We start from the raw sequence: 13395 nt of genomic DNA, 5'->3' as shown, positions 1-13395 counted from the left end.
TATTTAGATTTGTACAAAGTATTCATTATTACAGCAAGTCATGTGGAAAAAACCTAACTAAATGTTACTATTTTAACCTCAGGAAGAATCCTCGGCTCTGGCGCATTCGGCAAAGTGGTTGAAGGAACAGCGTATGGCTTGAGCCGCTCTCAACCAGTGATGAAGGTGGCTGTGAAAATGTTGAAACGTAAGTAAAGTACATGTCTTGCACTATTACCTGTGTCACTTCATTACTTCCTTTGCTTGATTTGCTATGTCACAGTAATGTACATGTATGTTTAATTTTAAAACAGGGTATTTAAAATGTTACATTCTTTTTTTACATATATAATGAATCTTACATGTTCATAGAATGATGTTGGGTGTTACACGTCGGTTACATATCATCACACGCATCCTGCATTTTTAAGATTTTACTATTCACTTTAATAGCAAATAAATTAGGATACTTTGAAAGCCCTAAAATATTTATTTTTTAAGTGGACATATTAAAACTTTGGCTGGGTGTTTTTATGATGCAACACAAAAATGAAGCACCTATTTACTACACATTCTAAAGGCATGCAAGCTCAGCACAAAATTGTGTTGTATTCGCACAACCATTAGTACATCTATGTCTTAGTCAATTGTGCCATGATTGGATTACATATCCTTGCTGCTTTCCATATGTTTTGCACTCTAATGATTGGTTTTGTCATGAAAAATCCAGACAGATTTATCACTAATCTGTGCAGACCGTTACTTAAGATCCTATGACAATAGCATGCAGCAGCTGCTTGGGATGCAGTTGTATGTAAAAGCCAAGCAAAACACAGAACAGAGCTGCTTACCAGTCAGCTATTATCACAGCAACATTCATGGTAAATTCTATAGAGGCATGAAAAAAGCATCAGTGAATATTTATTTTGTACTATTGCAATATGATATGATAAATCATAGTTGACAATTTTGTATTTCTGTCTCCATGATGGAACTCTTTGTACTCCAATTTCCAAAAATGGAAGTATGAATGATTATGAATGCATATTTTCCTTTTTTTTTATTGTGATGAGCCCCACTTTACAGTTCTTCATGATGTATTTTTCTGAAAGCCATCTTCTTTAAAATAACAGTGTCTGAAGTCCAGTGAGTTTGTTACCTATACCTATACTTGCCAACAAGATCTCCTAAGACAATCTCACATGCTTAACTTACCTTTCGAGACCCCCCTGCTGCATCCTTGACAAGAAAAATCAGTATAGAACAAAGTGTTAAAGGTGGTTCTAAAATTGCCTTACTAGGAAACTTTGTAAAATATGAATAAAAGCATTGGCATTTTCTTCAAACATTTGTACAATACTAAAACATCACAATATGTAAGTGGATTGTACTCTTGCAAAATTGTTTTGCTAAATTTTTAAAATAATTATTACTAACAAAACAAATTCGATAATCTTTTAATAGATTATTCTAGGGTTGACAGGTACACCTGATCAGAAAGGGGAAAATGTGATACCATTATTTAGCCAATTCTTGCCTAAAAAGATTAACTGTCCCAAGAAAGCAATATACTTACATTGCTATTCGGTAAAAAAAAGGACTCATGAATATTCAGCCACAGAAAATCTGACATTTGTGTCTCTTCAAAAGTCTGAGTTCTGTGCTTTGTTAGTTAAATAAACACTGCAAAATTCATTATATGGATCTTAAAGACTCATATCTTCAAATTTCAAAGGAAGATTCTTGTAAGCCCGGTGGACGAACATATTACTTTGTGTTTCAGGCAAATAAAAATTGTTGGCGTTAAAAAAGTCCATTATCCATAATTGAAGTAATCAGTCAATGATATTTAGTCGGGAAGATATTGGGGACAGCTTACCATTCCATGCAAGGGGTAAATCTGTTCAGGTGTTGTGCCCTTTTTTTTTACTGTTATACTTCTCTCACAGCCACTGCTCGAACTAGTGAAAAACAGGCGCTAATGTCGGAGCTGAAGATAATGACTCATCTCGGGCCCCATTTGAATATTGTGAACTTGTTGGGAGCCTGCACAAAATCAGGTAGGAAAGAACCACTTTCCTTTGTATGGGAACGTGTCAAATACTTCGTAACTAATGATTCAAATGTTATTCAACACAAATTTGTAATCAGCTTCAGAGTCACGTGAACTCCCAGCACATCATGTTGACTTGGTGGCCGATAAAGCACCCATTGCTCCTAATTTGTATAGCATTGTTGGGATTTTCTTTGTCATTCAGATGTTAACACTTTAATTTATGTGTCCTACTTCAGGTCCCATTTACATAATTACTGAATACTGCTTCTATGGAGATCTTGTTAATTACCTGCACAAGAACAGGGACACTTTCATGAGCCGACACCCGGACAAGCCTAAAAAAGATTTAGACATCTTTGGGATGAACCCAACTGATGAGACCACAAGAAGGTAGGGCAAATTGGTTGAAGTTGTTTACTCTTAGCATTTTCTTTTCTCGCATTGTTTTCTCTATTTGCTTAGATCTTCCAATGTTTTCATCCAGAATTTTGTATGTTGAATATTTTGAAAGTTTTATTCGTTGAGCAGTGCCTTTATTACAACTATTATGATTTTATGTAGTTTTAAAAGACATTTTGATGTAGTTTTGTTATTGAAATCACACCAGGTATGAGTTAATGCAGTTCTCTACCGTGTAGCAGGGTCATAGTTATGTTTAAAAGGTAAAAGTGGCTAACTCACAAGAGTTGAAGTCTTGCATGGGTCACGGTGTCCCTTCCTCAACAATGGTAATAAATAGCATATTACCTTCTGTACCTCTTTATATTTGGCTCATGAAAATGAATGTAGCCCAATAATGCATATTATTTAGAGCAATGGTGCTAATAAACTCACAATCACATATTTATTACTACAGTGCTAAGGTCTAGTTGAAGATTATTCCAGTTCCACCTGTACAGGATATTGACTGGCTAATTTAGAGTTTTCCATACATGGTTATTTGTAATATTCACATACTATAACAGAGAAAACACCTTGTTCATAGTCATTATTTTATCTTTCTGGAAAAACAAAACCCACAGAAAGAGTTTTAACATTTATTTTATACAAATATAATTTGTCCAGATACAAACACAGGTAGTGCTAGCCATCTAGATGAATACTGTTCTACAGGAAGGCCAAAATAATGTGTGACTCTCCATTAATCTAGGTCTAAGTTCTGTACTGCCAAAGTTGAAGTTGAAAACACATATCCTCTCAGTGTAGGGTGCAGTAACCTTAGTTTGAGTAAACATCCTCTAAAAACAGAAGCTGTGCAGGTCTTGATTTTTGGAGCACTGGCACTTTTCGCAAATAATGTGACAACAATCCCCTTACATGAATCAGGATTTGAAGATCACGGGCAACCAGTGTAGATAGAACCCAACAATTATTACATGCATGGATTGAGAGACACATCTTAACATCTGAGCTGCTGTCTCCTGAACTACTGGGGAATTTTACATTTGGAACAAGGTCAAAGCAGACATGAGGGATTTCCTTAGTCGAATCATGCTGACATAGGTCTAAGCACTAGTTAGTGATGAATACATGCTTGCAACATCCGAAAGTTCTGGATAGAGAATGATCTGGCTGTGAAGGTAGCCAACTCTTTGTTTCAGGCTTTGCTCAAATAGTAAAACGGAGACAGCACATCTGGGTAGTGAATCCAGTATCTCTATGATAAAATGATGATTAGTTCCAACTTGTCATGCTTCAGTTATAAATACTTTACCTCCTGTCACATAGTTACCTCGACTAAGCAGGTACTCAGAGACAAAAATACAGTTTATGTACTTTCTAAAAGGGGAACATAAATCGGGGTGTCATTATTGTCTGGCAATGCAGCCATTTCTCCTGGATAATGTTGGCCAGTTGGCTAACATAGACATCAGACATAAATAGGCAGAGCCTTTGGTAACTTTCAACTGAGATTTATCCACAGGCAACACATGCATACCTGTAGGCTCCTGCTGGGTCCCTTCGAGTTACGGGTTAAATACTACATCAACATTTTTCTCAATTTGCCTCACATTTTAGTAATAGGTCACTTTAGCAAAAAGGTACTTCCCTAGGTAAAGTAGGAACATGTTGTACAAGGGAAAGGACAAATATGCAAATTTGACATATTCACTAAGCTATAATATTTGGTGTATGGGGAACCAGACAATAGTCGAGGACTGTAGCCCAGAACTTTGATGAGCATTAAGCAACTCTTTTTCATTTTACAGTTATGTCATCTTATCATTTGAAAACAATGGGGACTACATGGACATGAAGCAAGCTGACACAACCCAGTATGTGCCTATGCTCGAGCGGAAGGAGGGTTCCACCTACTCAGACATTCAGCGATCCCTGTATGACCGCCCTGCATCGTACAAGAAAAAGCATCTTTCAGGTAACCAGAAAATGTTAATTTGCTAAAAAAGAATATATTATGAGGTAAATATATTTTTTAAGTTGTCATAGGTTCTGAGCTAGTAATGCGCAAACCTGCTGTGGACACATTGAACTACATTTTCTGGGTACAATGTGGACATATAAAGCATATTGATTATTCACGTAGCTACCTAAAACCTACACTTTTTAGTTGCAATATTACATGCCTCACATCTCCTTTTGGGCAATACAACTTACAAAGAGCACATTGTTTACTTTCTGAAACATTCTGATATATGGAAACCTGTATTTTATGTAAGCTGATACCTGTGCCAGCAATGAATTGAAAGTTTAATGATTGCGTGCAAGTTTTTTACACGTTAAAATACTGTTGTAATTCATATTCATAGCCCAATATGGTGCTTTCTTATGACTAGACCCAAATGTCAACACTTCCTTGCCTAGAACCCTTGGCCTTTCCATGGCCTCCAGGAAGACACTTAAGAGCTGGGTGTTTGGAAAATACCATAACTTACCTAGCTAATGATTCTCTTGCCTCTGACTTCTAACTTACAACTAGGTGTCCTATAAAGTTGTTTTGCACTTTACGCAAAATTTATAATAGAGATATAATATATTAGCTCTAGAAAGTCCTGACCAGTCCGTTAGTGTAACTCCCAAAGCAAAGAAAAGCAAAGCGTGCATTATATATGGAAATCAATTTGTTCACAGAATTATTATACTGTCACTGTTACTACTGCTGCTGCTGCAACTATAATTTTAAAATACTCGTAACTACTGTAGCTATCCATTACTAGCTCCTCTTCTGTTAGTCCTACATTTACTACTACTACAACTATTACTACAAATGGTATTAATGATAACAAACATTATCACAGTCATAACTACATGACCAAACATGCAGTGGTAAAATAAAGGCAGTGACTAGGGACTAGATTGGTACGCGACCCAAAACAATGGATAACTGGTAAATGCACTACCCTAGAATACAGACTCATATCCATCACATCATCATATCCTGACATCTTAATCTAGAGGAAAAGGTACCCCATAGTCCATAATGTTCTATGTACTGCATCACATGCATTAAGAGCTCTAAATGTTATCTTTGTGCCGCTCTAGGTTTACGCTTTTGAATTTACCGATAGAGGTTATGTTGGACATGTTGAATATAAATCGTGGCAGTGCAACACAAATGCTCTCTATATATATAATTCAATCCGTTTATAAATTTTGCACAACATATTGCCATTAGGAGCTGTTTCACCAACATTATATCTGCTTGTCTTTGCTACAGAGCCAGAGGTCACTAGCCTCCTTTCAGATGAGAACTTTGACGGTCTCACCCTCATGGACTTACTCAGCTTTTCTTACCAGGTTGCACGGGGAATGGAGTTTTTGGCCTCAAAAAATGTAAGTGTCCCATGAAACGTTGACTACATTTGTCAATACTTGCAAACTCTGTGCATAACACTACTCAGATGGCTTGCTGTTGACATCTGCACGACAGCAGTGTGTGATATGCAGGATATAAGTTTGAATCCCAACAGAGCTGACTTATGCCCTTCATCCTTCCAGGCCTATACAATGTATTACTCAGTTGGATAACAGTAACAACTATTGTTTACAATGCCACTAAGTGGGAAACTGTGGTAGTCATTTCTATATAAACACTTATTAGCATTAGATAAGTGAACAATTACTGCATATTAGAACTGGCAGGCCCATCTACTGTAACCAAATTTCCAACTGGTCATATCACTATACTCTCCCCTTTGCTATTATTCTGTGATTATTCTGTGATTTTGCTAATGGTTCCCCACAACTTCTGCTTCAAAAGCGATTCCTTACATTGTTTGCACTTTCAGCGAAGAACTTCCTCATATTACTCATAGAGTTCTTCATTCATGAGTCTTTGTTTTAGTGTCACATCCTGAGGAAGATTGGGGTTTAGGTAATGTGGGAGATGTCACAGTGAGTCACTAGAAAGTGGGTTATTTTTATTTCCGTAAGAATACTAAGTTCCTGGGTGCTGGGGCAGATCCTGAAATAAGAATGATGAATCATATCTATTTTCTCAAAGTTTGTTTGTTAGAGGTCCCCATCCTCCATTTACAAATGCACCCTTATGAAGGATTACATTCACTAATGTCCTTGTGTAATTCTCTAAGCCGGTTCATGCTCATGTAAGGACCCGTAAAGTGATGCTCTCCCTTTTCTACCTCTTTCTATGCAGTGTGTGCACCGTGACCTGGCAGCTCGCAACGTTCTCTTGGCTCAAGGCAAAATCGTGAAGATCTGTGACTTTGGATTGGCAAGAGACATCATGCACGACTCCAACTACGTTTCAAAAGGCAGCGTATGTACCTTTTCAGCATCCTTCCTTTGTATATGTGTACACCAATCAAATGTGCTTGCAGCTCTGAGATATGAACCTGTTCTACCACTTTACTCATAATTCAACCAAAGTAAACGCGCCTTTAAAGTAGGCTCACACTGCTTCAGGCTACATCCTGGGTAAATAAAATAACTTTATGATCAGCCACAAAAGTTGACTTGCATTACTGCAAATTATTATATGATGGCGGGAACTCCTATCATCAAGAATGTCTTACAGCAAAGACAGCTTCTTTGGTCAAGCTTTTGACCAATGATCTGCATTCTATTGGAATGCATTGCATCAATCACATTATTTAGGGTCCTCTGAAACTAAAAATAGTTATGAAAGAAATAAAATCAGGTATTCTTGATCTGTTCCGGACCTTTTAAGTTTTACACCCAATATTACAGGCTATTGGGCTAAACCTTATTTATCCTGAAATCTATGCATTCCTGTTATACTGAAAATAAAGAACTTTATTCATTTTGTGGGTGTTGGCGCTATGATTATACTTGGTAAAAATCAAATTTATTTTATTATGATTTGGCTCTCCGAAGAGGGCCACATAAAAGTGTACAAACTTCAACACACAGCACATACATTTACAAAAGGAAACATGAAAGCAAGCACAAAACATATACCTTTTGAAAACCCTAGGATAAGTACAATACTGACATATGAACCAAAACTACACAGAGTCGGAATATCAAAACATCTCCCAGAACATATTAATAAATAATTAGGAAACCTTTAAAAAAATTAAAAATGTGAAAGCAGAACATTTCATTAGGAGGAGAATAAAGGGCAGAGAGGAAGCCATTCAATGTGACAATGCCCAGACGAAGACAGATAGTTTTCAACTATCTAGAGCGCAATTTACGAAGCGCTGGGCAGATCAATAACACATGCATACAGTCCTGAATATTCCCTTTACATAAGTTGCACAGAGGAGATGAACCATTCCATTTAGATAACAGTTGATTAAGAGGTATTAGATCATAGCGTAGAAGAAACCAAAATCTACGTATACCATGCGGTAGGGACCATAAAACATAGGGTTGAGGTTGTTTCAACTGATAAGAATCAAGGAGAAAAACTACATTCCTTTTTTCACATATAGATTTTTTATCAGATAGAAAACATAAATCCCATGAGGCTGCTTTCAACACCAACTTTAACTGTAATGGAGAGTACAGGAAAAGAGTTGTTTCATCTAAATTTAACAGAGTTACAGCTTTTCTAAAATTACAAACCAGTTGAGAGAACTCATTGAAATTACCCAACAATTCATTTCTGAGGAGAGCTCTCATCGTCCCTCCTTCAGCTCTAGCAAGGCAAGCCACCCATCTTACGAGGGCACATAGTCCCTGGACGCAACTACTCCTAAGCCCGAAATCGAGCCTACAGGCTGCCAGCGAGCACGCAGTGTTTACAGAAGTAAGAGATCTAAGGAGCTTCCCCTCAATCTTATGACAAAAATCCCATTTTTTTACCTCAATAAGTTCAATACCATACAATATTGTGGCGGGGATCTTGGATCTATATACTTCCAATAAACTCGGAAAGTGCTGTTTCCCCGTTGCGTGGTATAGGGCATTTAAACCTTTGCCATGGGCAATAGCTTTGCGTGTGCAATGCTCTATATGGAGCTTCTCACTCAAGTTAGCTGTAACAATTTTCCCTAAGAAAGTATAAGATTTTACCACCTCCAGTTTTTGGTCCCCAATAAACCAACCATAATCTACAGATCGGCACCTCTTCCTGCCAGCTATACACATGACTTTACTTTTGGTAATATTGATCTTCATAGCATGGGCTGCCGCAAAAGAATGCAAGGCATGAAGTCGATTGGCTAATCCCTTCGGAGTTAAATCAAGGATGAGGACATCATCGGCATACATCATACAGGAGAGCGGTGCCCCCCCCACCACCGGGGCAATACCCTTCCCGGCAGCCAAGGCGGTAGGTAAATCTGTCGTATACAAGGAGAACAAGAGGGGTGCCAGTAAACAGCCTTGTTTAAGGCCATTCGAGGTTAAAATTATATCCGATAACCCCCTTTCGCCCCCCAACAAGACCCTGCACCACGTCTCTGTATGTAAAGCCTTCACCAACTCCAACAAATAGAGAGGGAGCCCAAGCACTGCCAATTTTCTCCACAGCGTTCCACGATCAACTTTGTCGAACGCTGTGGAAAAATCAATAAAGGCGGCATACAAAACCCCTCCTCTCACCTGAACATACTTATCTGTAAGCACATGAAGGGCTGTAAGGTTATCTAACGTACCGTGGTTCCTACGGAAACCAGTCTGTTCTATTGGCAGAATATTGTTCTCCTCGACCCACTCGGAAAGTGATGTTAAGATACATTTCGCAAATACCTTTCCGATAGAGTCGAGGAGCGCAATCAGACGGTAATTACTAGGATTCTCCCTAGTACCCTTCTTAAAAATAGGTACCAAGATACTTCCCCTCCAAGAGGCAGGTACCATTTTAGACAAAAAACAAGCTCTATACAGCGGATACAAGATTTTACTCCACCTTACAGGATCAGATTTCAAAACCGTCATTGGGAGTTCATCTGGGCCCATTGCCCCTGAGACACGCATAGATTTTATAGCCATCTCGATTTCTTTCTCAGCGGGGTAAATACAAAGACCCACACACGTGGCACCGCTGTCCAGATCATTATCACTGGTGGCACCGTTGGTAATATCCTCATTTGAACTCCCATTCCCTGAGTAAAGATCCCGAATATAGGTAGTCCATACCTCTTCCGCTATAGCAATAGGAGATGGGCTTACTCTAGAGCCACACCCCCTACCGATTATTGCCCAAAATTCTCTGATCCTGCCGTGCACAACAGCTTCCCTCAGGCTAATCCATACCTTATCCTCCCCTTCCTTTTTTATGTTTTGCCGGAGTCTACTTCTCTTTCTTTTTAGTCTGGAAATTTCTTTTCCGCGATCAATAACTCTATCGAGATATTGTTCACGGACTAATTTGTTAATTTCCCCATTCAGACTACGCAAGATACTGGGGACCACCACTCCGTTTTTTTGTCGAGGCCTTTTTTTTGCATACGAAGTAATTTTTCGCATAAATTCTGCAAAGTAAACCATTTCATTCCCACGCCACTCGTCTAAAACTAATAGGGTATCGGATAAAAAATCCTGTACCCCATTAATGGCTGAGGGATTCCAAAAGCACCTACCCGAAGAGACATGGAAGCCCACATCACTACCAAGCATAGACCAAGGTGCGATTGTCAACGGATTTAAAGAAATGTTTACAAACAATATGCTGTGATCACTCAGAGGGGTAGCTGTGACCTTAAGGTCCAGAATCGAAGGAAACAATCCATAATCCGTGATCACATAATCCAGGATAGAAGACCCAAAGGGAGACTTGTGAGTAAATTTAGCCGGCGCATCCGACGGTAATCTCCCATTTAATATGAGTCCGTCGACGCCCGCTAATTCATTTAGCAAAATCACGTTTATTTGTCACTAATTTATCAGGGAAGAGTGCTTGAGGAATAAAATAAGCCTCTTCCTGAGGTTTATTTCTAAAAAGTTCCAAACTAACATTGGAGATTTTGCAATTCAGGTCTCCCACCAGCAAAATTTCCGGTGGAGATAGGACATTCTTAATTGAAACAATATACTGAAATACCTGCTTTAACATCACATTAAAACACTCCTCAGGGGGAATATAAGCATTCAATATCACAATAGGGGACTTTATACCATTGTTATACAAATTATCAATGGTTATAGCATGGAACAATTTGCTTGGATCAATATAGTGTGAAAATCTCCATTGCATTTTATTTGATAGTAAACAAGCAATGCCCCCCCTAGCATGGCCTTTCTTGGAGGGAACAGCAGGCACCTCCAGGACATAATAGTCCTTAGAAACCTTCAACGTATTAATACACCACGTTTCCTGTAAGCAGATCACATCAGCTCCCAGGGAATATAAAAAATCAAATTTCTCTGGGCTACTGTGAATCCCTGCCGCGTTCCAGGAAATGATATTTAATGTGGTGTTAAAGATGTTGGAACAATCTGGGATTATCTTTTGTTCTTGTAGATAAGGCACTTTGCAGCCAGTTCCACCGATAATTGTCCTCTGAAATAGAGGAATTCTGAGTCAGTGGAAGTGGCTTTACTTGGGAGACCGAGCGTTTTCCCTTGGATACCCAAATCCTCAGGTCTCTAAGTGGAGAGGTTGCACCATTAAGCTCCTCTCCTCTGAATACCTCCCCAGAAAACAGGTTTGTATTGCCAAGCTTGAAAATTGGAAGAATATCAATACCTGTACGTTGAAAGTGCTCAGCTTGCTGTAGTATCAAATTTACAATGATAGGTGAATAGAATTTAACCCTTATACTCGTTACCTTAACTTCACCAAATAGGGAAACTAACTCAATGTCCCTAGTTTGGATATGACGAAGACTTTCTATCTCATTAAAACGTTTAAGGAGCCAAGCTCTATTTAAGGGCAAGTCCCCGTCAAAAAGCGGTAAGAAGTCTAACTCAAGAGTTTCCACTGGAGCTTTTAAAGCTATAACGGGGCGATCCACAACATGGCAATCTCCCCTCTCAGCAGCAACTAAGAAAGCAGGGGCCAAAGGATCAAGAGCCCCCGCTTGACATTGAATGGAACCTCCAGTCGCAGTCGGTAGAAAGAGACTAGGGAGGGAGCCCCCCCTTTGTGAGATACCCTCCAAAGGAGTTGGCGGACACAATTCACTTTCTACCTTAAAAAAAGTAGAAATGGGGGGGTTCACTTCCATATCAATATCTGCATTTATAGGTATAGAAGAAGGATCTAAAACTATCACTTCGTTCTCCAGAGTGGTCAGAGAATTTTGAAAAACTATCCGACGCTGCCTTTTCTTCTTGTATTTTCTTAATGATTTCTTTCCATTCCCCTTATTCTTTCTAAGTTTACCATTTTTCACCTTTATCTCCTGTTTATCATTAATAGGTTCTTTGTTATTTTCAGGCATGAAGATGGGAAAAAGATCTTGAGCTGCATTAGGGCCAGTTGTGGATTTATCTTCCTCCACAATCTCAAGAACTGAGTTGTTAATACAGTTAGGCACTGCCGTTTGGGGCAAAGCTACTGTGTGTGATATCAAGACCGAATTCCCCACTTTCTTGTCAGAATCCACTTGAGCCACATTTATTTCCCTCCGTGAGAGAACATGTTCAGTCATAATGGGGGGAACAATTCTCGTTTCAGATGGCTTTTGTAACAAGGACTTCAGTATTTGGGTAACAGACTCCAAAATACAATCCGAGTTACCAACAAATTTCCCTAAAAGAGATAAAATAGAGGCTAATAATTGTTCCAAAGCAATCATAGATTCGGAAATTGGTTTTTCACATGCTACCCCTGGCCGTGTAATACCTGATAGGTCAAGACCCGGGGGCCCAGAAGCGATTAACAAATCAGACATATCCTGACCATTCAACGAGGGGGTGCTACTATACAACAATAATCCAGATGGAGTAGCACCCCCCGAGGATTTAATAGGGGTTAAAGACTCCACTTTCCCTGTACTCACATAACGGCCGCATAGATCAAAGTCAATAGATAGTGGTAGCGAATCTCTACCCAACTGATCCTTCGGCGGGGTTTGGGACGCAGATGGTAAACAAGATGGTAAATGAGTGAATTCCCTGTCAAGTACTGGGAAGGCGAACTCACTCTCATCATTCCCCTCCGAAAGGACATGAGGAGGAGGCACTACTGACACAGACTGTTGTAAAACAGGCTGCACGAGGGCGGGCAGCGGGGATATAGTAGCTTGACTATATACCCCTAAAGCCATGGCACAGGCGCCTATTTTTGTAGGTAAATTAGCGTTCTTGGGGGAGGGCCAATCCCAAAATTCAGAGAGTTGGCATTGGCCCTTCAAAGGGGGGTTATTTACAGAATTATTTCTGGTGCGCTTAATATCTTTGTTTACAACAGATATACCACCCACTTCCCTACCCGACCGCAATTTTTTAAACATATTCTAAACAACAGTATCCACAAAATATTTTTATAAGCTTTAAATTCCTCCTGAGGAGTAAAACACAAAGTGCTATGGTCCTTCTAGAATAAAAAATATAGTCCAAGAGATGTAAGAAAAATTGTCCGACAATGAGGGCAGAGAGAAATGCAAAAAAGTCTCATTAAAATGTTACTTTCTCCAGCAGACCGGCGTATTTCCCATAAGTGAATGAGCACAGAATATAAATCACTGTCGCAGAAAATAACTGGGCCCAGCCCGGCCTACCTCGGCCACTGAGGGCCACAGAGGGCCCGCCCTTCTCCCGGGCTTCTCCCGGCGCCCTCCCGCGCGCTCCCGCGCAGCGGGGCCCTACAACTTCTAATAAGCTCTTGGAGCTAAGGGGGGAGGAGCCGGCAGGGAGAGCGCCCCAGCTGATGTCGATTTGGGGAAGTTGCTGGCGCTCCTGGGACAGGTAGTCCTACGCCAGCAACAGCTCGCAGCCCTGCTTCCCTCTCTCACCCTCGTGCAAGCTGGAGTCCGCCTTCCTCGCAGCGGGACCCGCGGAGCGGGTTCCGCAAGCAGTGGGTT

At 39.8% G+C, this 13395-nt stretch overlaps 1 protein-coding gene across 1 annotated transcript in view; it reads left to right on the top strand.

Annotated features, from left to right (window-relative positions):
* PDGFRA (platelet derived growth factor receptor alpha) overlaps positions 1-13395 on the top strand; it is an 89859-nt gene that overhangs the window by 59683 nt on the left and 16781 nt on the right. Inside the window, exons 14-19 of the mRNA XM_078678188.1 lie at positions 83-187; positions 1929-2039; positions 2272-2425; positions 4246-4412; positions 5712-5827; positions 6651-6773. Of these exons, the coding sequence (XP_078534314.1) occupies positions 83-187; positions 1929-2039; positions 2272-2425; positions 4246-4412; positions 5712-5827; positions 6651-6773 (776 nt within the window). The remainder of the gene's footprint in view (positions 1-82; positions 188-1928; positions 2040-2271; positions 2426-4245; positions 4413-5711; positions 5828-6650; positions 6774-13395) is intronic.

Source organism: Lissotriton helveticus, chromosome 2_2, assembly GCF_964261635.1.
Source record: "Lissotriton helveticus chromosome 2_2, aLisHel1.1, whole genome shotgun sequence".
In the NCBI taxonomy this organism is placed as follows: Eukaryota; Metazoa; Chordata; class Amphibia; order Caudata; family Salamandridae; genus Lissotriton; species Lissotriton helveticus.
This window is presented reverse-complemented; position numbering and strand designations above follow the sequence as displayed.